This window comes from Lissotriton helveticus, chromosome 8 (assembly GCF_964261635.1).
Source record: "Lissotriton helveticus chromosome 8, aLisHel1.1, whole genome shotgun sequence".
Lineage (NCBI taxonomy): Eukaryota > Metazoa > Chordata > Amphibia > Caudata > Salamandridae > Lissotriton > Lissotriton helveticus.
The window spans coordinates 467471487-467495650 of record NC_136069.1 but is presented as its reverse complement, the minus strand read 5'-3'; the positions used below and the strand labels follow the sequence as shown (position 1 = coordinate 467495650).

General features: G+C 45.5%; 1 protein-coding gene across 6 annotated transcripts in view; it reads left to right on the top strand.

Moving 5' to 3' along the window:
• Positions 1 to 24164, top strand: part of RCBTB1 (RCC1 and BTB domain containing protein 1) — a 255543-nt gene that overhangs the window by 191178 nt on the left and 40201 nt on the right. For all 6 annotated transcript variants that reach the window (XM_078657360.1, XM_078657364.1, XM_078657359.1 and 3 more), the window contains one exon: positions 11437 to 11567. In XM_078657360.1, coding sequence (XP_078513486.1) covers positions 11437 to 11567 — 131 coding nt within the window. The remainder of the gene's footprint in view (positions 1 to 11436; positions 11568 to 24164) is intronic.

Sequence of the window (24164 nt, the reverse complement as noted above, 5' to 3'; positions counted from 1 at the left end):
TCTTGACTGTATCAAATCCTGCCTTACAGCAGGTATTACCTGGCTACATCAGTAACAGCTGGTGTGCAATACTGAAATTCTCTTTATTGGTACCTCAGCACCCTCCGACTGGTCTGTTTGCTAGCCAGATGGTTCCATCCCACCGGTGTCTCATACAGACACAGCCAGGAACGTGGGAGTTAAATATGACAGGTGCCTGTCTTTCTTACTCCAGATTTGCGCAGTGACTGGTATGTGCTTTGGTATATAAGGGTGTTGAAAACATTTCTGTTTCTTCTGTCCTTTTCTGCAAGGAAAACAGTTATCCAGGCTATCATATAATTTCACATCAATTATGCTAATGCCTTATATCTTGGCCTGCCAGAACATGCCATCCATAGATTGCACGTTCAAAACGATGCGGCGCGCCTCTAACTGAATCTACCAAAGAGAGCGAGGATCTCGAGTCTTCTTTCCTCTTTGCACTGTCTCCCAGTAAGGTAGAGAATTCGGTTCAAAGTCTTGGTACTGATTTTTCGTGCTGTCCACCATATTGGTCCAGGATATTTGGCTTCCTGTATTCTTTTCTACAATCCTGCGAGGAGCCTACGGTCTTCTATTCTACTATTGGCCAGAGTGCAGAGAGTGAGATGGGCAATGATTGGAAGCCACTCCTTTTCCTTGTCAGGGCTTTCTGCGTGGAATTCTCTTCCGATGCATCTGAGACAGGAAAACCCAGAACCTGCTTTAAGAAGGGATTAAAAAAGTGGTTATTCACCTTGTAATCTGGCTTGCTCTTGGATTAATGCCGGGACTCTCCTAAGAGCATCTGTGCGCATTACAAATGTGTTTTATCATATGGGAACACTCTATATGGGAAATTTCAGTTGGTTTGTATTGTCACAACGAAAAAACTAAGAAAAATGCATTTTTTTAAGCCTTTGTGATCAATTTATTGTTTTCACTCTCAACCCAAAATAAATACTATTTGGGAAGGTGACCATTATCCGGTTTGAAATAAGTGTATTAAATAGGTTAATGTTAATACTAACAATGTTTTGTACCAAAAGGAATTCCTGTTTGATGAATTTGCTTTCATTGTCCTGGTATGAAAAAGGAAGTGTTGACCTCTGTCTAGAGTATGTTTAAAAGATGCAGCCAAGTGTCTCCTTAAATTTCTGTTGATTGTGCGAACGCGGGGATCCTTGTATCTCAGTTTTCGAGTGTAATCATTAATTAACCCCCACGACTGGTTGTATGGACCTTTGTTCGTCGACAAGGAGAATTTAATAGGAGCAATCGTTTACATCAAAGCTTCATAAATAACAAAAAACATTTTAAGCTTTTTATTACTCAGTAAAGAGAATTTGTGTGATTTAACGTTTTTTTTTTTTTGGATAAACAAATTTTGTTTCTATTGATTGACAAATTAAAGGAAATACACCAGCCTTACAGTCCGACGCCATAAAATTCCAGGACTTAGAAAAGGAAAAATCAGCACCACAAAATGTACAGACATTAGCAAAAAGACATGAATATAAAATTGGACATTCCCTTTAGGACTACGCCACCTCGACCAACCATTTCCCCCAAACCCTACGATACTTTCTAGGACACCCATGAGCCTCATACATAACCTTCTCCTGTGTGGCACACCAATCCACCCCAATCCTCCAATGCTCGGAGGTTCGGAGAGCTTCCAGGAGGCCGCAATGTCTCTTTTGCAACCACCATTGCCTTAGTGTAAAACAACTTATCGTTCCGAGATACATCCAGCCCATCAGTGATGCCCAGGATCGTGTGCATGGGGGACCTCCCACCCCAAAACCTGGGTGAGTTCCTCCTTTATCTCCCCCCAGAACCGCTCCAAGCGGGGACTTACCCATACCATATGGAAAAAGTTTGTGGGATCGTGAACGCACCTGGCACAAGCAGAGGTTGGGCTAAGTCCGGCCCGATGAAGGTGTATCGGGTGAGATATGCAGCATGTAAATAATATAGTTGCACTAAGCGCAATCTAGCAGGGGCTGTGACCGTCCTAGGAGCCATAAGGGCATCGCTCCAATCCTCCTCGTCCAATGTGCCTACCCACCCCTCCCATTGAGCCCGCAGTCGGTCCAAGGAAGTGGGAGCATTGTTGATCAGTGTACCATTAATGCAGGAGATGCCACCCCTCCCCAGGTCACCGAACATTATCTGAGCCTCAGGTGGGCTGTGGTCAGGAAGAGGTGTGCCAATCGCAAGGTGGGTGTGAAGGGCGTGGCGTAACTGCAAATACCTATGGAATTCTGACTGGTGTAAGGAGTACCTGCTTTGAAGGTCACCGAAGGTCCGCATGTGATCCCCCCCCACCCACACATCACCTAGCTGTGAAATGCCTATCAGATGCCAGGCTCTAAGACCCTGTAATGCATTGTCGGGTCCCCTGCCACAAGGGTGTACATTGGGTCAGTGTGTGCGTCCATTTGGTATGTCGCAGTGTGGCCGCCAGACCAGCAACACAGAGCGTGTGACCTCTGGCAAGCGGGAGGGAATAGGGGCCCCATATAGCATTGCCTGAATCTTGGCGAAGCCCAACTCTCCGACCTCAAGCCTGTATGCCGGGTCCGACCAACCCCCGTTGAACCAATCATGTATGGAGAGAAGCCGATCGGCCAAATAATATAAATAGAGGTGGGTCAACCCCAAGCCCCCATCGAATGAGGGGATCCTACAGACATTGAGTGCCAATCGGGCCCCACCTTTTCCCCATAAAAACTTGCTGGCTATGCTATCGAGTTCACGGAACCAGGCTCTGGGAAAGCCGACGGGGTGTTTTGTAATACATAAAGGAAACTGGGAGCACCATCATTTTGAATAGGGCAACCCTCCCCATGGGATTCAGGGGCAATGACTGCCACTTCTGGAGGTCTGCCTTAACCCGTTTCACCAGTGGGGACACATTGAGGGCCCAGCTGAGCTCAGGGAGCAAGGTCATCCATATCCCCAAAGGATTGACGGCGAAGAGGAATGTTGGATTGCTAGTGAAAACATTGATTTAAAGGGTTTTATTATCACATTTTTTATAAGGTTTTTTTTAAAAAACTTTTTATTATATAAAACAAGGAAACAACACATCAAACATACAATCAAGGCAATACAGCAATAATACAGCCATTAGGTCTGCGCTCAAGGAGGACGGGAGATACATGACAACAGGAGAAAGATTTTTCGAATACAGATGAGGGGAGGGTGCCAAAGGGAGAATTGCATACGAACAGCACAATACACCACAGCGAGAAGGAATGTGGTCAGGGCGACTGGGAAGGACTAGGAATCGCAGTGAGTGGGGGTGTACAGATATCTCCACGGTATGAGTTCCACTGGTCCCAAATCTTCCCCCATTTTTTGGGTCTGCCTCTTGCCATATACACTGTCTTCTCTCGGAACATGCACCAGTCCAGACTCTCTTTCCAAGCAGTCACTGTAGGCGGCCTCGGGGACCCCCACAACTGTGCAATATCCCTCTTCGCAACCATATTGGCAAGAGTCACCCACCGAAGCTGTGACACGTCATAATCATTCGGACCCCACACATTCAATAAACATTGCCGGACTTCCAGCATCATCACAACACCCGTTACTTCATCCATCACCTCATGTATACGTTTCTAAAATCGCACCACCTCAGGGCATTCCCATATGATATGGAGATAGGTGCCAAGGAGACCACACCCACGCCTACGCATGCCATCCGGGGAGTAGCCCATATAGATCAGACGGGGACCGGTGACCTAGATTCTGTGGAGGATCTTGAGTTGGACCAGACGGAGACGGGCTGGAATCGTCACCTCCCTGGGAGAGGAGACTGCGGACTGCCAGTCCTCATCATCAAGTTCAATGCCATCAGCAATCCAAGCTGCACGAAGGCGATCAAGCAGACTCGATCGGTCATTAATCATTTTCTTATAAAACAATAAGATAGTACTGTCTGGCACATGACCGTCTAGTATACGATCTTCGAGGGGGGAGGATTCCGGAATGTCACTACCAACTGGCAACACAGAGTTCAGAGCATGGCGTACCTGGACATAACGAAATTTTTCCCTGTCATTCAGCTTGTACTCTATTTGTAGATCCGAGAAGGTCTTCACCTCTCCTTTAACCCAAAGATCACGCACCTTACTAATACCTATAGCGTCCCATTTATCAAACCCCTTCGTCTGCCACAGGCCACCCAACCTCGCAGAGGCATAGAGCGGAGTCACACCAGTTATTTTATCACTCCAGCCCATAGCCGCTGTTGTGCTATGCCATACCCGCACGGCTATAGCGGTGGGTCCCGAGAGTTGTGAACGCGAGGGTCCCGAATAAAGCGCCCTGTAGTAATCACCACCCGGGAGCAGCCACTTATCCATTTAAAATGCTGGGTTTAACGCCGTGCCATACATCCCGTGGTTGATGGCAGCAAGGTGGGAGGCCCAATAATACCGACGAATATCCGGGAGCGCTATACCGCCATCATACCAGGGAAGTGTCAATTTTGGGAGAGCGATGCGGGAGCGTCCGTCCCATATTAATTGTCTCTGCAACGATTCTACTTCCCGAAAATATTTCGACGGGATGACATCGAAACTATTCTGAAGTGCGTATAGGAACCGCGGTAAGGACATCATTTTAAAAAGAGCTGCACGCCCTAGGGGGGATAAAGGTAATTTACGCCAACGCGCTACATCGGAGCGCAACCTTTGAAGCGGGGGGGAGTAAATTGCGGTCATAGCGACCCACCGGATCCAACGAGATGAACACACCCAAATACTTAAAGCCATACTGCGACAACTGGATGGGACAGCCCCGTGGCAAACGAGGGACATCACCCGCAAGTACATAAATGTAGGATTTCGACCAATTAATGACAAGGCCCGAGTTCTTCCCGAAGGAATTAAGTACGTCAAACAATACGTAGAGCGATTTCTGGGGAGAGGTGAGGTACAACAAAATATCATCCGCATATAAGGAAATGCGATCTTCAAATTCCGGCGTCCAACGTATACCCTTCAGCGAAGGCTCCCACCGTAGACAAGCGGCGAGTGGCTCCAACGCCAAAGTAAAGAGGAGCGGGGACAACGGACAACCCTGTCGCGTGCCCCTCCCAAGAGCAAAAGGCACGGAGACACGGCCATTGACCACCACCTGTGCCAGTGGCGTTTCATATAGGAGGTTGACCCAACCAATAAAACCAGCGCCGAATCCAAACTTGGCGAGTACCGCCCAGAGATAAGACCATTCGATTGTATCAAAGGCCATCGTGGCGTCTAAGGACGCCAAGATGGCCGGTTCACGCAGCGTCGGGGCCCTCGCGAGAACACCATGCACACGTCGCAAATTTAATGCCGTGTTACGGTGCGGGATAAAACCCGATTGATCCGGATGAATCAAGACGCTAATAACCGTAATCAGACGATTAGCAAGTAGTTTGGCAAGGATCTTAGGCTCCGCATTTAAGAGCGAAATGGGTCTATAAGACGAGCAAAGATCCCTTGGCTTGCCCTCCTTATGGATCACCACAATGGTAGCAAGACGCTGATCCCTAGGGAGGGAGCCACTGTCTCGCGCAGCCAAAAACATATCACGGAGATAGGGAGCTAGAGTATCAGGGCGCAATTTATACAGTTCAATAGGAAGGCCGTTGCGACCCAGAGCTTTGCCGGAACGAATGGAGCGCAGAGCGAGAGCCACCTCATCCACAGAGGGCGTGGCATCCAAACAGTCCCGATCCGATTCCGACAAACATGGAAGTGCTATATCTCTAAGCAACAACTGCGAATCCTCCTCGGGCCTGTCAGACACCGAGGTATAGACCTTTCGAAAATAATCAGCAAAGCATTCAACAATTTCAACAGGGTCCGTTACACGCACACCACCACATGTCTCAACCACCGGAACCACTCGACTCGCTCTCTCCCTTCTGTCCAGCCAGGCAATCAATTTTCCCGCTTTATCACCCACATCATATAGCCGTCCCTGCTGGTCCCTACTCATCATCTTTGCCGCTTCAGTAACCAGAGTTTTATATTCTTATTGTTTAAGGCGGAGGACATGCAATGCCTCTCGAGTGACCTCCCGTTCCAGTGCAGTCTCCAGGTCTGTGATTTCAGTCTCGAGCTGAACAATGGCCTCATTCTTACATTTCTTTGCACACCCCACCAAAGACAGTGCCTGTCCCCTGATCACAGTCTTAAAAGCTTCCCATAACGAAACAGGCGAGGATACAGAACCAGCATTCTCAGTAAAATAGAGATCAAATGATTTAATCAATTCAGTGCGAGTCCTAGGGTTAAGAAGGTACCAGGGGTTAATCGGGACCACCCTCCCTTCGGAGCCGATGTTAAGATTAAAATGAAACCAAATAGGGGAATGATCTGATATACCCCGGGCCAAGTGTTTAATCTCTCCAATAGAAGGGGACAGGGCAGCCGGTATCAGGATATAATCCAATCTAGAAAGACTACCATGAGCTCCCGAATGGAAAGTAAACTGTGTTTGCTCTGGATGCATTAGTCTCCAACAATCTATAAGTCCCAATGTTTCCAGGAAGTCACCCAACCAGGATTGCGCAGCAGGAAGGTCTCTGGGCGGATAGCGGTCTATTCTGCCAGAGATGACGGAGTTAAAGTCACCACCCAGTATCAAAACACCCTCCGGGAGACCCAGAACCATCCGCCCCAGGTCCGTAAATGTCGTGGATTGTAAGCCCGGAGGGACATACACCGACACCAACGAGATTGATTTTCCCTCCCACCGCCCAACAAGTGCAACATATCGACCCCTGGCATCCAGGATCACATCGTCAACCTCGAGGGGGAGGGAAACCCTGAGCAAAATACCCACTCCTCTAGAACTAGTTGTAAATCCAGAATGGGCAGCAAGACGATAACCCCGTCTATTAAGGGCGTGACAAGTATTTCCTATCAAGTGTGTCTCCTGTAGCAAAACGACATCAGGCGAAAGGCGCCGCAGCAGCTGCATAACCACCCCTCTATTTATACGATCCCCCAACCCATTCACATTCCAGCATAATACCCTCAACCCCCTACCCCCCATCCAGATCCACAATGAACTCCCATCGCAAAACGAGCATCACACCAATGTCAAAGTTAATGAAAGTGCCTTGCCTTGAAAAAGAAAAAACAAACAATCCCAGAACATTACCCCCCTCCCCCAAAGTTCCCCAACACAACTACCCCCCACCCTGCACCCCTGCACCGACTCGAAAGCCACCCCAATTTGCAGTGTGCCTGTCGCCCTGACAATTACAAACAAAGAACTAATCTGCACAAAGAAAACCCCAGAGGAGGAGAAGGGTCCCGCCATCCCGCCACCCCCCAAGTACGAATGGAATGATCAAGGAAGTCAGTGAGCCTCAGCTGGATACGTTAAACAGTGTTCTGGACACAGGCGCCATAATCATTCTTGGTCCATCAATCCCCCCTCAGCACCACCAGCACGTTCATGGCCAGCACGACGAGCCGGCAAAGTGTCCAACCAGTCACTCGCTTCCTCAGGTCTGACAAAGAAGAATGTGCGATTGTCATATTCAACACGCAGTCGGGCCGGGAATAACATAGCATATTTTAGTTCCATGTCCCTTAGTCGCCGTTTCACCCCTTGAAATCCCATTCGTTGTTTCTGGACCGATTGGAAAAGTCCGGATAGAAGTTCACAGCAGCGTTCTCGAACTGCGTAGGGCCGCTTGTCCGTGCCGCCTGTAGAATGGTGTCGCGATCTCTGAAGTTGAAAATCCGTGCAATAATCGGATGGGGGGGGGGGGAACCGGGCTTCGCCTGCCCCCCTGGCAGTCTGTGCGCACGTTCGATGGCAAATAACTTACTCAGGCCCTTGGGTGCAAGATGATTAAGAATGAGGTCCTCCACTCGAAGATCTGTGGCGAGTGAACTAGAATCTTCCGGGACCCCAATAATACGCACGTTGTTGCGCCGTGCACGGCCTTCAAAATCCTCCAAGCGACGAGCAAAAAAGTCGTTAGCAGATCTAAGGTTGCGCACTTCTGTTTGCAAGTCGGACACATCCGTGGTTAGGCTGGACGTCTTGAGATCCAATGACTTCACCTTCTCGTTCGTTTTGGCCAAATCAGTTCGAATGAGGTTGACATCAATAGCCACCGTGTCCAACTTCAGAGCCAGGGCTTCATACTGTTGGCCAATGGAAGACCGAATACCAGCAATGGCGCCCATCACGTCTTGTAGCGTTAATTCTGCCAATGCAGCAGGATCGTCAACAGTCTCTTCCCGGTCCTTAGGTGCGCCTCCAGGGGATCCTTTAGAAAGTGTGTAGCGATCCATGACATTCGTCTGGGTTGAACCTCCACGGAGAGTGGTCTTGACCTTCCGTTTTTCACCCTCGGGCTTGCCCGTCATGGCGAGCCGGGTGCCCCGGAGGGAGGCTTGGGATCTGGTCCAAATGGCTCCTTAAAATTCACACACAAGAATACGGGAGGCAAAGTTGGGCCAATTTGAGTCCACAGCCAAACAGTCGCTAGCTCGAAGCTCGATGAGCTGGCAGCAGAGCTCGTCCGATCAACAAACACACCACAGATGGGAGACAGTGCGCTGGAGAAAACGAAACCGAAAGTGAAGTGAGGCTGTGGTCTGATCCCCTCAAGCCGTTGTTGTTAAATTACGACCTGGGCACTGCCACAACTCAAGGTCCAGGCTGTTCCATGGAGAAGGCCATAAATTTCAAGACGGCGAAGCTCGGGGAGCCTGTGTCCGATTCCGACCCAAAAACCTGCTAATACATCAGCCGGGTTATGTCTTCAATGACCTTCCGTCAAATCAGGATATCATCCAGGATAAATGCGGGAGGCAGCGAGGGTCCTCGGGAGCCCTGTGCTCACGCGGCCCTCTCGGATGCGCGCGTAGCTCCTCCTCCATTTTTTATAAGGTTTGATTAGTTATCATAATTACCAAGTCAAATAATCCATTAATAGATATATCAAAACAAGGTCAAATAATATAGTAGTAAGTATTACAAATAAAACTGATATAATGCAGCAAATGTGTTCCATAAAGAAATTTCCCTGCTCTAAATTAAATATAATAAAATTATAATTTCGTAAATAAGTCTTAGAAAAGTTCTCAGTTCTGAAACCCAAAAAAGAGTTCTGTTAAGAAAATAAAATGCATAAGAATGAAACCTTTGCACTTAAGTAATAGAGAGTTTTCATGCTGGAAAATATTCTCAGCTAGAAATCAGCAGACCTTTTTGAAAGGAAAGGGCTCAAAAGAAATCCCTCATGAAGAGAGATACCCTAGAGTACTAGAAAGAGGGTTTCCAGAGTGCTTCCTCCCCTTTAGGAACTTGCACTAATATAAATATGATAAATCCTAAGTCAAAACAAATGACTCATTCTCTGTTTTCAGCATCCAGTAGGATTTCAGTAAACTCCCGGGAGCAGGTAGAACTCTAGTTTCTCGTGTCTTCACAATAGACCCCAGAAATAAGTCCTTGGAAAAGATACTTCATCTACATCTTGCGGTTCAGGCAGTTTGTCCTGTTAGTTATGCTTCCTGCCATCTCCTCTTCTCTTGATGAGAACTCACTATCAGTTGTCTAATACGTAACAAACACCTATTCATTAACTAACAGAAGGCTTCTGGGAAGTTAAAGCATCTGAAGAGGAAAACCTCTTGTGCACAACAACAGTTCTGCATGGTAAACAGGCCTTCCTGTTAATATGGCATCAGTAGCTAGGCTAACTTAAGTCAGTACATTATATTACTTCACTTGTTTGGTTGGAACGCCTAGATATGTCTACCTACTACAAAATTTGCATTTATCATACTGGTGTTATTTCATACAAACCTTTCATTTTTTGGTTTAATGTGTTTTAATTTATAAAATTAAATTCACTCCAGCAAAAGTAAGTTGGCTACAAAATAGTTTAAAGAACTGGGAAAATATGAATGTCGGCGTTAAGAAAACAGTATAGGGTTATATATTGAAAAGTTAAGTTTTATGTTCATCAGATTAGACACATAGGTCCCTATTCACAAGACTAGTGTGTAAGTGTTACTAACTCTTGTAGTACTGTTGGCTTACTCATGAATTTCAGCAAAATCTTTGTGAATCTGGACCTATGTACAGCGGCGGGAGCAAACTCTATATGTTACCTTTGACATCGTAGTCGGTTGGACTGACTGCAAAATATTTACAGGTTCAAGATTATCAAATTTGTTACATTTCAAACTGAAAGTTAGGTGTATTAGCTCTAGAAATCACTACCACACCTCTCTCTCTTATGACCTCATACCCCTTTGAATTCCTGATCTATAAAAATTTAGATAACACTCTACCTGTGACTGATATTTTGACCGAATGATTGCCGACCCCTTTTATCTTCATGTTTACAGGAAACTGAATGCAGCTGCCTAAAAGCTGTGAAAGTTACCTGGTTCTATCCTGTTTACAAATATCACCTTATTCTTATATCCCTAGTCACTCTATAGCTGCCAAAACGTGGCACATGTTGCCTAATTGATGGTCTGAATAGAACAAGGTGAGCTTCACTGTGACTTCATGGCTTTGTAAAAGCTGGTGCCTAAGGTCAGATGTTTCAAGGGCAGAACAATAGAATGCACAGCCATCAGAAAACCTATAGTTTTCAATCTCTAAGTAGGGGGAGATACTGTGAGTTTGGAGGATTGGTGCAGTGGGTACACAGTTTCACAAACTGTAGATAAACAAAATGTTATGTAAACTGTTTGTGAAAAGCATTGCAAATGGTTAGGAATACCCCAAAATTAAAGGTTTTGTGTGTGAATGTGTATTCCCTTTCCAGTACCCACACTCTCTCCCCTCATTGAGAACTGCATGCCCAAAACCTAAACTTACATTCAACTTTTTTCTCCCCAGTTGCAAGTGGAATTTGTAGTCAGAAATATTAGTCAATCTAATTCTAAAAACATTATTTGGAATTTAAAACTTCAACTCTTTTAACACCTAAGTGAAACTTAGATGCACACTTTCTTTTGTGAATCACACTTTCAGATATGCTTTAGTGTATTGTTTGTAGAATAATGGTGAGTGTTCTGTTTCTGTCATGAAGTATTACCATATTTCTTTGATAAAATAAAGGATAGAACACAAATGGAAAAACCAAAACAAGCAAAATAGAATCTGTTTGTTTTACCTACATAGACACTGAATTGAATGGGTGATCAAAAACTCACTACAAATCCTTTCCTGCACCGTTATGTTTAGGACTGGGATAATTATGTAAAATGTATAGATAAACATTGAAAAATTACAAAACTGCCCACAATGGAAGGAAGCAACTGCTGGCAATTTATTTATTGGTGGCAAATGTATGTGTGGCAAATTAAGAAGTAAATACAATTTTTTTAAATGCATCATTGTCATAGTGTTGTTTATGGTGTTATGTACCTTCATTTTTAGGGCTACTAGATTTGGCTACTTCTTACTGTGAAAACAGACTGAAAAAGCTGTGCCAGCATATCATAAAGAGAGGAATTACTGTCGAGAATGCTTTCTCATTGCTCTCTGCTGCTGTCCGATACGATGCAGAGGTAACTCCAAAACTTCTCTAAGTTTGCCAAATGCCATGGAGCCTTGGACACAATTGTGGCTTTATGAAATGTCCAGTCGACCTTTTGTAGTATCCCAAAAAGAAATCATGGTTCACACACTACTTATTTTGAAATCATGTCAAGTGTTATCTGTGTAATATTGTAGTTCTGGTAGTGCTGCCTTTAGTACTCCAGACCTTTTGTACTAAATTATTTGCTAACCTGCTGATGTATGTCTCAGTAATAACTGAAATTCTACATTTGTTTTTGCACTATATTAAATCAAATCAGAAGTTTTTGCTCTTTTTTCATCTTTGCATTGCTTTTACTGATTTATCTTGTGCCAGAACATCAATCCCAGGTGTTACTCTACAGTTCCAAATCAAGGCATTGATAGTGCTCTAATGCTTCTATTGTAATCAGTCCCAAAGCTAATAGATTTTTGTTGTTTTACCTCTTTATCTAAGTTACCAGTCTGAGATTCAGGGCCAACTTATGGTGGATACAGGAACCTGATTACTTCTGCTCAACGTGCTTGGTTTAAAAAAAACATATACTACTCTTGAGTACTTTCTACATTAGCATACATTTGATTAGCATCCCAAACAGACTGCAGTAGCTAGGACACTTTGCAGTAATTTGTAACGTGCACTAAATATGTGGGGAGGAAGGTGAAGCACAAGACTGTTGTGATCAGTAGTTGCACGTTAGTCCAGATGGAGATCGCAATGCTCGCCGTCCATGTCACATTACCTGTGAGTGACTGAAGTGGGGGAGGCGGAAGGATTGAGCTAGTCCTGGAGACAAAGTAAGCGCTACTTACTATGTTTGAAGCAAATTTCAAGGTGGTCTTGAAGATGGTAGATTTTATCTTGGAAGAGGGCATTTTAGTGTGTTGATGCAAGGAGTTAAAATCATCTGAAGCATGGGGACTTGATTTGGTTGTGACAGAAATCTGCTTGCCTCTCAACAGCAGTTCCACATTTTTACACAACAGAGTGTATAGCAGCAAAGCTTATTTTCCTCTTTTACTTTTTAGCATCATCATTTAGATCCCTGTAGTTTTCATACTTGTACTCAAGCCAATCACTTGGACCTCACAACGTGCTCCAGAAAGAGAGCAGCAAGTAGAATATGTTACATTTGGACACCATGCACAGGTTGCTGAGACAGAAATACTCATGAAGGCATAGACAAAACCCATCCACCATTATTCCAGCTGCTTAATTTCAGCCAGTGAGTGGTTGGGCCTAAGCTCCAACTTCTTGGGGACTGTTTGACTTTTTCAGTTTGTGGAATGAAGGAGTTATTGGTGGAGCTCTGTAATGTGTACTGAACTTTTTAAATAAAATGCTAACTGACAAGCAGGGGAAAGTAAAAGTGTAAGATCAGTAGAGTCAATAAGGCAATAGCAGTGGACCACACACGGTAGTGGTGGATATATTGTCGCCCTTCAAAGGAGATGTTATCAGATATAGGTAAAAATTCGCTGTCACTATGTCACATTTGATCAATTCTAATAGGTGCCTCTCAGCGTAAGATATCCCACTACCCAGAATATCAGTTAGAGCAAGTCAAAAAGTGGCTTGTTCAGCATACATCAAGGACTAGACCCCGGCACTCTAATTGTTAAAGGCACAATTTAAAAGTGAGTTTTTTATAGCAAAGGAAACAACATATGATAATGAGAGGAATCTTCTATCACAGGGATTTGGTAAACAGAATAGAATCGGATAGTTCAACAATGATTTATTCCATCAAAAGCTACACAAATTATATTTCAGACAGTCTTAACATTAGAAAGAACACAAATTATTTGATGTAATTAGAATTTCGGTTTCTTGACTTGGTAGCACTTAGGAGGAATGGGCCACGGAGGACAGAGTGGAACTGCCTTACCCGGCACTTAAATGGGATACACAGTCATTTCGATACCTTGGTATGTAGGTGGCACAGAACCCTGAAGACCGATTTAGCTACAATATGGATAGAGTTAATTGCAGGCGTCGATCAGATTCTGGAATACACTCCCACTTTCGGTTATGGACAGAGTGACGATAATTAAAATGGTATTCCTGCCACGCTGCCACTATGTGCTCCAGCATTCCTAGAGTCACATACCGAGACAGATGTTTCAGTAACTGAATAGCCTCCTGACCTCACTGGTGTGGGCAGGCTAGCGGAGTAGGGATGAGCTGGAGATGCACAAATTATATCAAGACATAGGAGGCTTGGGTCTGCCTGACCTCCAGTTATACTATCTGGCTAACCTCTTACATTATGCAGTGCAATGGTGCCATGAGGGACAAAATGTCAAAGTGACTTCTCAGTGGAGTGATGGAAGAAGATGATCTTGTGACAGCTGCTAACAGTGGGAACGGAGATGACCAGATAATGTCCATTTGTGGTACGCCAAGTGTAGAGACCTGGGAGATGAATGTTTTTTTATTTTATTTATTTATTTATCGTGATGCAGTCATTTAGCTCTTTACAGTACATCTTGTAAGGAATCAAAAGTCAAACAATAGCAGTCGTGTAGTATTTCACACAGCCATTCAGCCCACATCCCGGGGGACGGGCGGCAATGTTCATGGCATCTGATTCCTGTGTTATGGTAGCATATCAAGCAAGCTTTGATTTCAGTCAGTTTAGAAATTGGCATCACATTTTACCTTTTTTTGCTGTTAACAAACAATTAAACCAAAACAACAAAAAAACACGACCCATGCACATCAACATTCATCCTCCCGGCAGTGAGCGTCAATATTACACAACCTACACGGATTATATGCCTAGAGTCTAATACATGCCTGTTAATCTAGCTGATGTGATTTCAGGTAGTCTACAAGATACAACCAATAGTCCTTTGGTCTCGACCGAGCTGAGAGCTCCTCCTCATATGTTAACAGAGTGTCCTTACAATAAGTGAGGTCCATAATCCAATGTTTCGTGCTCGGAGAGCCAGTTCCATTCCAACTCATGGACACTCTGCGTTTAGCCATTAAAAGCGCTATGACACAAAATTTGCGTTTCCGTGCTCGTAATGTAGGCACCAGCCCTAGCAAACATGTGCGTATAGTATTTTCAAGTGTTATATCAAGCATAACACTCAGCATTTGAATCACTGTTGTCCAGTAGTTGGCCACAGGTGGACAATACCATGCGAGATGGAGAAATCCAGCGTCGTCAGCATGGCATCTCTTACAAGCGAATCGCCACTAAGGCCATATTTATAGAGGCGCTGGGGCGTGTAATACATGTGGTGCAGATATTTATAATGGATTATTCGTAGGTTATTGTTGGGTGTTAAGAGACTAGTTAAGGAGCACGTAGTGGTCCATTCCTCTGGTGTTAGCGGGAAAGCCAGTTCTACATTCCACCTCGTCATTGCTTTGTTTGTGTTACCTTCAATATCCCCCTGCATTCTATTGTAGAGTTTAGATACCATGTTCTGTGCTGTGGGAGTCGTTAATAGAAATTACAAGGAGGACAATCGCTGTGGTTCTTCAGGGTACGAGGGATATAGTTCCCTGATCGCCCTTTGGAGCCGGTAATATGTAAAAATAAAAAGTGGCGTCGGATTGCTAATATACGTCAGAGTGTCTAGTGTCCGAAACTGTCCCTCCCGATACAGGTCACCCATTTTGTATATACCTGCTTGCCTGAGGAGGTCCATGCCCACTTTTTCTTTTGTAACAGATAACGCAGGATGGTGTTGCAGAGGAAGTGCAGGCGCATACAGCGGGAGCTTGTTCGCCTTTTTACCTATTAGATACCAGGCTTCGTTAGTGGTTTCTATTGTGTTGATGTCACGTGCATGCAGTGGGGGTCTCTTGTGGGGTAGTATGGCTTGCAGTGGTATAGGGAGTGCATCTCCTTCTTCTATCGCCACATGTGTCATGAACGGTATTTCATGGTACCAATAGTGAGCGAATTGCGCTTGCGCGCTTAAATAGTAGAGCAGGAAATCCGGCACTTTAAACCCCCCCCCCCCTCCCCCCCCCCCTGGGCATACGGCAGAGTTAGTGTCTGTAAATCTAGTCTGGCATGTTTTCCGGCCCATATTAGATTCAGGGTCATTTTTTTAATGTTGCTAAAAACTTCTATTTGGGGCTTGATGGGATGGATGGAATTTGGGGAGAAGCACCATTTTCACTATAGCTATCCTATCCGTCAGTGATAGCGGCAGCTGGTTCCATCTTTTGATTTTGTCTTCCATGGTACTAATTACTTTGCCATAATTGGTGCGTATGACTACTTCAGGGTCACTGTGGAACCATACGCCCAAATATCTCGTCGGTTCCTCTCTCCATTCCAGCGGGTAGTCCATAGTAAACGGAGCAGTACTGTCAGTGAGTGGGATAATTTGAGACTTGGACCAGTTGATTTTGAGGCCGGAGTGTTGTCCAAATTTTATATATTCACGAATTGGCGGGTTGAGATGTTGGGCAGGATCACGGACATATACCACCATGTCATCCGCGTAAAGCGAGATGTGTAATTGGCGTTGTCGAAATTGCAGTGCTGAGTAATGATGGTGCTGTCTAATCTTACAGGCAAGGGGTTCTAGCACCAATGCAAATAATAAGGGGGACAGGGGGCAACCCTGTGTTGTTCCCCTTGTGATTGTGATTGGATCCGATATATATTTGTTTATGTTGATACGAGCAGTTAAGTTCGTGTAAAGCATAGATATCCACTGCTGGAATATAATGGGGAATCCCATCCGTCTTAGGACAGCATGTAAGTATGGCCATTCTATTGTGTCGAACGCTTTTGCTGCGTCCAGGAGGACCGCAGCAGCTTTAGTTTCAGGGGGCAAATAATGCGCTAATGCAAATAGTGTCCTTGTGTTGTGTGTCGTTGATCTATTGGGGATGAACCCTGCTTGGTCAGGTCTAACCAGTAGCGGCATTAGAGGTTTGAGGCGTGCCGCTAAGAGACTAGTAATGATCTTGGGGTCCACATTAATTAAAGACAGCGGCCTATATGAGTCACAGTATTCTGGATTTTTATCAGGCTTGAGTAGGGCAATGAGCATGGCTTCCCGTAGTGTGGGCGGGAGAGTCTGTTGTTCATGTGCCACTCCGTACATTCTTACCATGTGTGGGGCCAGGAGATCCACAAACGCTTTATAAAATTCTCCTGTAAACCCATCTTGGCCCAGTGCTACAGTCGTGATTTCTTCCACTGTTACGGGTTGGGACAAATATTCCCTATGAGCGTCAGAGAGCCATGCTATCTCCACGTCGGCCAAATAATCCATAATTTCATCTACCATGGCTGTGGGGCGCGACATATATAGCTGCCCATAGGTGATTATAAATTCTGACAGTATGCCTTTCCATATCACGCTTGGGAGTGTCAGCAGGGTCTCTGATTGTTTGGATCAGTTGTGGGGTACAGCCGGTGCATATTCTGTTTGCCAGATTTTTACCCGGACGGCCTCCCTCTCCATAAGCTCTAGCTGTGTGCCTCTTCGAGAGATATTTAATCTCGTCATTAGCAAAAGTTTGATGTTCCAACAGTACTGTTTTTATGTCGCCTAGTAATGCGGTTTCTTGTGCGTTGGCATATTGTTGCTCTAAATGTCGCAGCTGGTGTTCCCTTGTGGCTAGTTGCTGTCTGATGTCTTTGAGGATACCCGCAGTAGTACTGATGCATGTAACCCTAATCGTGGCTTTGAAAGCTTCCCATAAGAGCCCCGGGTCCTCAGTTGTAGGTGCATTGTTAGCAAAAAATCCACAATTGCTGTGTGTATAGTGTCAGTGTAAACTGAGTCTAATAATGCTGAGGCATTAAATCTCCACGTGAAAGGTGGCGGGGAGTAGTGTGGTATCTGCAGTGCAGTGCAAGAGTACTGGGCAGTGATCAGACAGGGTACGGGGTAGGTGCTTAATGGCAGTGGTCCATAGTGAGATGTCACCCGTTCCTATCCAGTAATCAATGCGCGACCAGCTATTATACGCAGCAGTGACATGAGTAGCTTCTGTGCTATTAGGGTGTCTCTCCCTCCACAGGTCTGTCAATTGGAGGTCTGATATAGCGTCGCGTAGTGTGTCTAGAGCATGTTTGTGCGGTTCTACATTACTCCCCGATCTGTCCAGTTCATCCTGCAATGTGATATTAAAATCACCTCCCCATAACAAATGTGTGTCCCTGAAGTCCAAGAGGACCTGCCATACTTTGGTATAAAAAGCCGGGTCATCAACATTAGGGCCGTAGGTGTTTACTAACGTCAGCTTTTGATTCCGTATCGTGCTCACCACTATAACATATCGGCACTCATCATCTCTCAGTATTCGGTCGATATTAAAATGAACACCTTTCTTTACCAGAATAAGCACTCCTCTAGAATACGTAGAGTAGTTTGATGCATGTGCAGATTCCGCCCACCTAAGACCTATCTTAGTTGTTGAGGTAGCCGCAGTATGTGTCTCCTGGAATATTGCTATATCAATGTGTTGCCTGTCTAAGTAGGCAAAAATTTGGCGAATTTTTTTCGGGTCTTTCAGTCCCCGTACATTCCAGGAGAGAAAGTTTAAGTTCTTAGTATGTAGTGTGGCAGCGAATTAAACAATAGCAACCAATTGTTACAATCAACGACAGCATGCATAACCTATTAAATGTTGAACTTTCGCATTTGGGTTGTGTCACATCCAGTAAGTTCTTAGCGTACCAGGAGTCCGCAATGTTTCTCATGTGCATAGGTCTCATTCGAACAGTCCCAATTCCCCCCCCCCCCCTCTCCCCCACCCACTTTAGCATCCCAACCTTGCCAAAGCCATCCCCAGTAACATACCAAACATTGGCTAAACCAATTGTCGGGGAGTACCCACGTGGGGGGTCTGCCCAGTGCACACATCTGCATCCACATAGTGGATGTGGACAACTGCCCAACATAATAGTTTAATCAAAAAGAAAAGAAAACGCTGCTGTTGCGTATTCTTTCATTGCAACCACCAATGGAATGCTACGTAAATGCAATCGGTGAGTTGCAGCCCATTGTTCACCCGGAAGATGAGACGCTGTCCTCAGGGCCCTCGACCAAGGCCATCTCATTCATCTCATGCATAGCATATGGTCTCAGTAATGTGATTAAAGTAACCCGTGTCTCGTGCGGCCCTCATATCGCTACAGTGTGTATCGGACATTTAAGTCATCTACATTACACCATAGCCAGCCGGTGGCGGGCGGTGCGCGCCAAACAACAGTTTATGTGTCAGTGGAAACTTTGCATCGACCATTTGGTCATAGTACTTCACCTTCCCCTTGCACCCAGCACTCTTGATCCGTACAGTGTATAGGAGGTCACCGGAGATCATAAGGGACATCACAAAGTTTCATTAGAGTCACTCCCTCCATCCATCTCAATGTGTATATGTCGGCGTCAGTACAGGTACATTCAGAGCAAGCCGGGGCAAGACCATATATGTTAGAGGGCGAGACGCCATACTTTACCATATACACGAGTCACCTCCACACTCCTTGAGTAGTTCACCCGGTAACTCTAATCAGACTCCTGCCGCTGTGCTTCTCGGTTGTTCTCCTTCCGTTGTCGAGTGACAGTCTTTATGTATTCATGTGCAGCTTGCGGTGTAAGGAGCATTGTGGATCGGCCCTCATGAGTTACCTTGAGCTATGCAGGATAAAGCATGGTGTATTCAATGCCCAGTTCTCTAAGTTTCTTCTTCGCCGAGCTGTATTCCTTTCTCGCCAGCTGCACCGCCATAGTGTGATCTAGGTAGAATTCTAGTCTGTTGCCCTGGTGTTGTATGTCGCCTTTTTCTCGTGCCAGCCGTAGAATTACATCTCTGTCCCTTCAGTTGAGCAGGCGGGCCACTATTGACGTGGTGGGGCACCCGGTTTAGGACGCGGGGCAAGGGTACGATGTGCCCGCTCCACCAAGAAGACAGCCGACAGCGCCTCTTTGTCAAATATGGAAGTGAGAAGGTCTTCCACATACGCTTCCATCTTACCCACATTAGTGGATTCTGGAATGCCCGTGATCCGTACATTATTGCGGCGGGACCTCTCTTTCAAATCTTCCGCTTTATGTCGCAGTTCATCCAAATCTTTTGCCATCTTCGCGCAACTTTGCGTGGTTCACTTAGTTTCGTCCTCGACCGCTGAGATCCTGGTTTCCGCCTCCACTAGGCGCTCTCCATGTTTATCTATTTTGGCCGCCATGTTGTCCACTCTCTGCGTGAGGTTATCGAGCTTGCCGTTCATGTCCTGCAGACTATGCTGTATGGCACGCAACACCTTCTCCATACCTTCACCTTCAGTGTTTTCGGTTTCTTGTTCTGTATCTGAGTGCGCCGGTGTGCCCCTGGTCTGTCTGGCCGCCGCGAATTGCAGTTTCGTTTGTTGCTTGTCCGGTTTACCCATGATTTCGATATCGTGCGCGGGTCGAGAAGGTAAAGAGAAGCAGCAAGAGCCCTCTCACTTGCAGGCGGTCAATAAAGTTGGTGTGTGAGCCTCGCTTCCACAGTGCACCCACGCTCAGTTCACTCTTGCATTGGTAATCCTCAGCCTAGCAGACAGGTCCTCGGGCGCCCACTGCCAACGCCGCCACAAGTTAGGGGGAAAGTCCTGTGCTAATTCTCATTTGCTGCACATATCAAGAAGCCAGCCTTCATATCTGCCTCTCCGTCGTATCAGTCAACCCCGCGGGCGGCAGCGAAGGGAAGGGGCCCCCGTGGTTTCACTGTCTTGTCTCATTCGGGTCCCGAGGGCGGCTCGTGATTGCAATGGTGCCTGGTGTGAGATCGCTGTGAAAGCGCTCATAGGGCTGAGCAGCAGTCCAGTGCTCCGTATGGATTTTAAGGGAGCTCCGCGTGTAGATGTTCAGTTCGTCAGGACATTTCGCGCCCACTCTTTATGCAGCGGCGGCCGCCATTTTGATTACGAGTCACCGCATTTATTGCAAGGTACAGCCCACAGTGAGACAATGCCGGTACGGGCTGCCAGCTGTATGCCACAAGTACGTGCTTTATTTTCCCACAGTCTCAGTGGACACATATAGCCGAAGCGGCACGTGGGGAAAAGCGGCTGATCCCTGTCGCAGCGCTGCCATCAGTACCGGTTTCCGTGGTGCTGCAGGTCTGCTATGCAAGGCGCCATCTTAGTCTGTGGCCGGGCATATTTCTTAAAGGCGCCGATGCCATTAAAGGAACAAATAACTATAGGCATATAACTCCGCCAACCTGCAGAACACACATTGCACATTGCCCTCTTCCAATGCCCCGCATCGCATGCTTCGTCTTTACCGGCATTATAGCTGTTCCGGGTCCGCCAGCTCACAAAGATCTCCCGCACAGTAGTGTCGCTTGGGAAACGCCATTTTGGGCTCTTAGCAGCAAAGGTGTCTCGGTCCCGTTTTCTGCGGCCGTCGGGCCGATTTAATCTTAGCTGGTTACCATATCACTCTCACGGCCCCTTCTGACGCCAGATTTTATGCAGGAAACGATTGCAGCGGACCTTATTGCAGCATTATAATCATCGTTAGGCAGAGGTCCGGCGGAGCTGTCTCAAGAGCCAGCCATTCCGCAGTGCACCCTCTAGCGCCCCCCCCCCCCTCCCTCGAGATGAATTTTAGATGTGTTTTGTGTAGGTCTCCATTAGTCAAAATGTTGCTGGTGTGGTGGTTATGACCCGTCTAACATATCCAAACCGTTATGGAGCCAAGGAAGTGGCTGGGCGGGGGCTCCATGGGGGTGGCACGTTCAAAGCAGGCCTTAAGTCTTAGCCCGGGGCAATTCCTCCACTTGGCCCAAATGTCCTCCATGGTCTGGGAGATATTAACTGATTTCCCACAGCAACTAACCGAGTCACAGACGCTCAAATTAATACTTAGCTAGGGATACTGTAGTGGACTGATCGCATGCATTATAGAACCACTGATTTATTACGAATTCGGCATTGCAGGAGCCTCTGTCAAACCTGGGAATGAGCAAATATGTGCACGCAGGCCCATAGGTGGGCAGTAATGGCAGTCAGACCTGGGAGAATGGACGGTGGCTAAGGAACGGCTGCTGAAAGTAATGCGCAGAGATGGAGAATGCAGAGAGGGACCTGGGAAAGTGGGCAGAGATGTTGGACCTGATAGGAGAGGCAGCGGAGCCACCAATGGCACAGTCTGAGGATACGTCTGACAATTTCCACCTGAATGGTGGCGCTCTGCAGGGAGTTGCATCCGGGGTGGACACTAAAGGAGATGAAAGTGAAGATCAGGGTCCCCCTGCCACCTTACCCGCTCTAGATACAAGGGGGAACCATGAACATGGACAAATGACAGAACTAATGGATGTTCGCCATGGTATGTGTATGATCTTCCTCACTACTCTTTCAGCAACTCGAGATTGAACACTTGATGGTCCTAACGCATGTATAATGTGTCTCCTTATTGTGATACTGTATGCTACTGGACTGCTGCACTGAGCTTTGTTTAATTGATGGTTGTTGTACTATCATAAAATGATAAATATTTTCTTTTCTTTTTAAAATAACCAGTCGAGTACATACATTTAAAATCAAGACCACTGACTCATTGTCAGTGAAATTGCTCTCCCACCCTCGCGGCTCCACCATAAAGTGAGGTCTCCTAATACCAAAATTCTTGGCAAAATTATTAATAGCGTGTAGCCGATTGAACAGTCATAGCTATAACTTGTAATGCATTTCACCTCATCATATGCAATCCGTAATGAATATTCATAGTAAAGTAACACATGCATGTTATTTCCTGTTGACCATGGGGGGTTATTCTGGTTGTTTGAGCAAAATCTCTTATTCCATTATGACCTCATTAGAATACTAACTCTCAATACATTCCCCTCATTCTCATCTGTAATTGAACCCATTAAAAATTACTTAATGGTCCTATAAACAATACATAAGTGTTACCAAGGATCCAAAAAGAAAGAAGATGACACCGGATTAGAATCAAATCTGTAGCCAGAGGCATCAGGAGCAGAAACCTCCATAAGTCAACAGAGGTCGAACATTCGGATGTCCCATTGTTTATAAGAACAATAGTTAAATAAGCACCAAACCTGATAACCATCAAGTGTCGACTTCTTCAGAAACCTTAGATCTTCTGAGCAAACCAACAATTACTCGCACAAATAAGAAATAAAGTGGCTCTCGGGTAAAGTCTAAACTGACACGAGAGGCCGTGAAATGTTCACGCTCAGCACTGGCCAAGAAAACTAGAATACACAGGCTCAGTGGAGCAGGCCAGAAATTGAAAACTCATGTGCCCTAAGAAACAAACATAAACTCATAAATTACTGGACCTCTTCACCGGAAAGATAAAAGGATGGTTGTTTGACACATAGAATGAAACACATTGGTTTACACACATGCAAAATTGCCGGCCGGGAACTATTGAAAAAGTAGCCTTGCAACTACGGGGCTCACCCAGCTTTGGGATACATCATCCACTCATGCACTTTTAAAAAAAACAGTACGATAGATAAATCTGCCTTTGCAAAATGGAGCCATGCATGGATGACCATCAACAGCTATAAAACTTAGCCCACAAAATTACTTCAGCCTGGAGTACTCGAGGCGTACAAAAGAAAAATTCCAAAAACATCGATTAGGGAACCTGCCATCCATCCTACATCTTCCTCTCTGGCAGAGGGGGCAAGCCACAACTAACTGTCGTCTGTGCAGAAATGGAACGGAGGACATGGTACATCTGATCTGCAACTGTATGCTCTTTAAGCAAGAAACCGATTACTTAAATCAGAATTCAACGCATGTGGGATTTGAACACATCGACAAGCCGTGATAGCACGCTTAAATTCTGCTGACCCCCAGTTGGACTGCAAGCTAGTGACATTTTTAACCTTGGTAGACAACAAACTGGAAAAACCTTGGTAGACAACAAACTGGAAAAAGCTTGCACACAGATGTCTCTCACTACTGCCTGAGAATACAGGACTATACAATCTAAGGGTAATCAGACCAAGATGACGTAATAGCCTCTTAAATCTTAAAATGTTTTCAATTTAAATCTTTTTGTATTTTGCATTTATAACTTTTTGCTTGATTTGATTGAATTTGAGTTTTTTTAAAAAAAGGAGTCTTGTGACAGATTTAATTAACTATGTACAATAGAGGCAATTACACATGCATAATTCATAGCCTCTGTACAATATGTTTGATGCAAAGCGATGTGGCACCCTACTGTGGAATGAGCAGCGCTATAAAAGAAATGAAGTAAATGTGAGAAAAATAATATGGAGAGAGGAGGGTAATATTGTGGGTATTCATGGCAAAGAAGTTCATTGGGGACACCAACAAGATTATAGTACTGTCAGCCACCAGCACAAAAGCTGGCCCTGCATGCCATAATACCTTTATAAAATTATTACCTGGATATCCCATTGTCTGCACTTTTATATGATTACTAAGCAACTCATGGGACGTACTTTGCTCATCTCTTGACCCTCTCAAGATTGTTGACTTCATGTAGTTGGCTTCCACCAAAAGGGAATGTCTTCATCGTTTTTCTTTTCCATTGCAGCCATGACTTGTTACCACGCTTTGATCACCACTATAGTGGATGTTTTACAGCTTTTTACT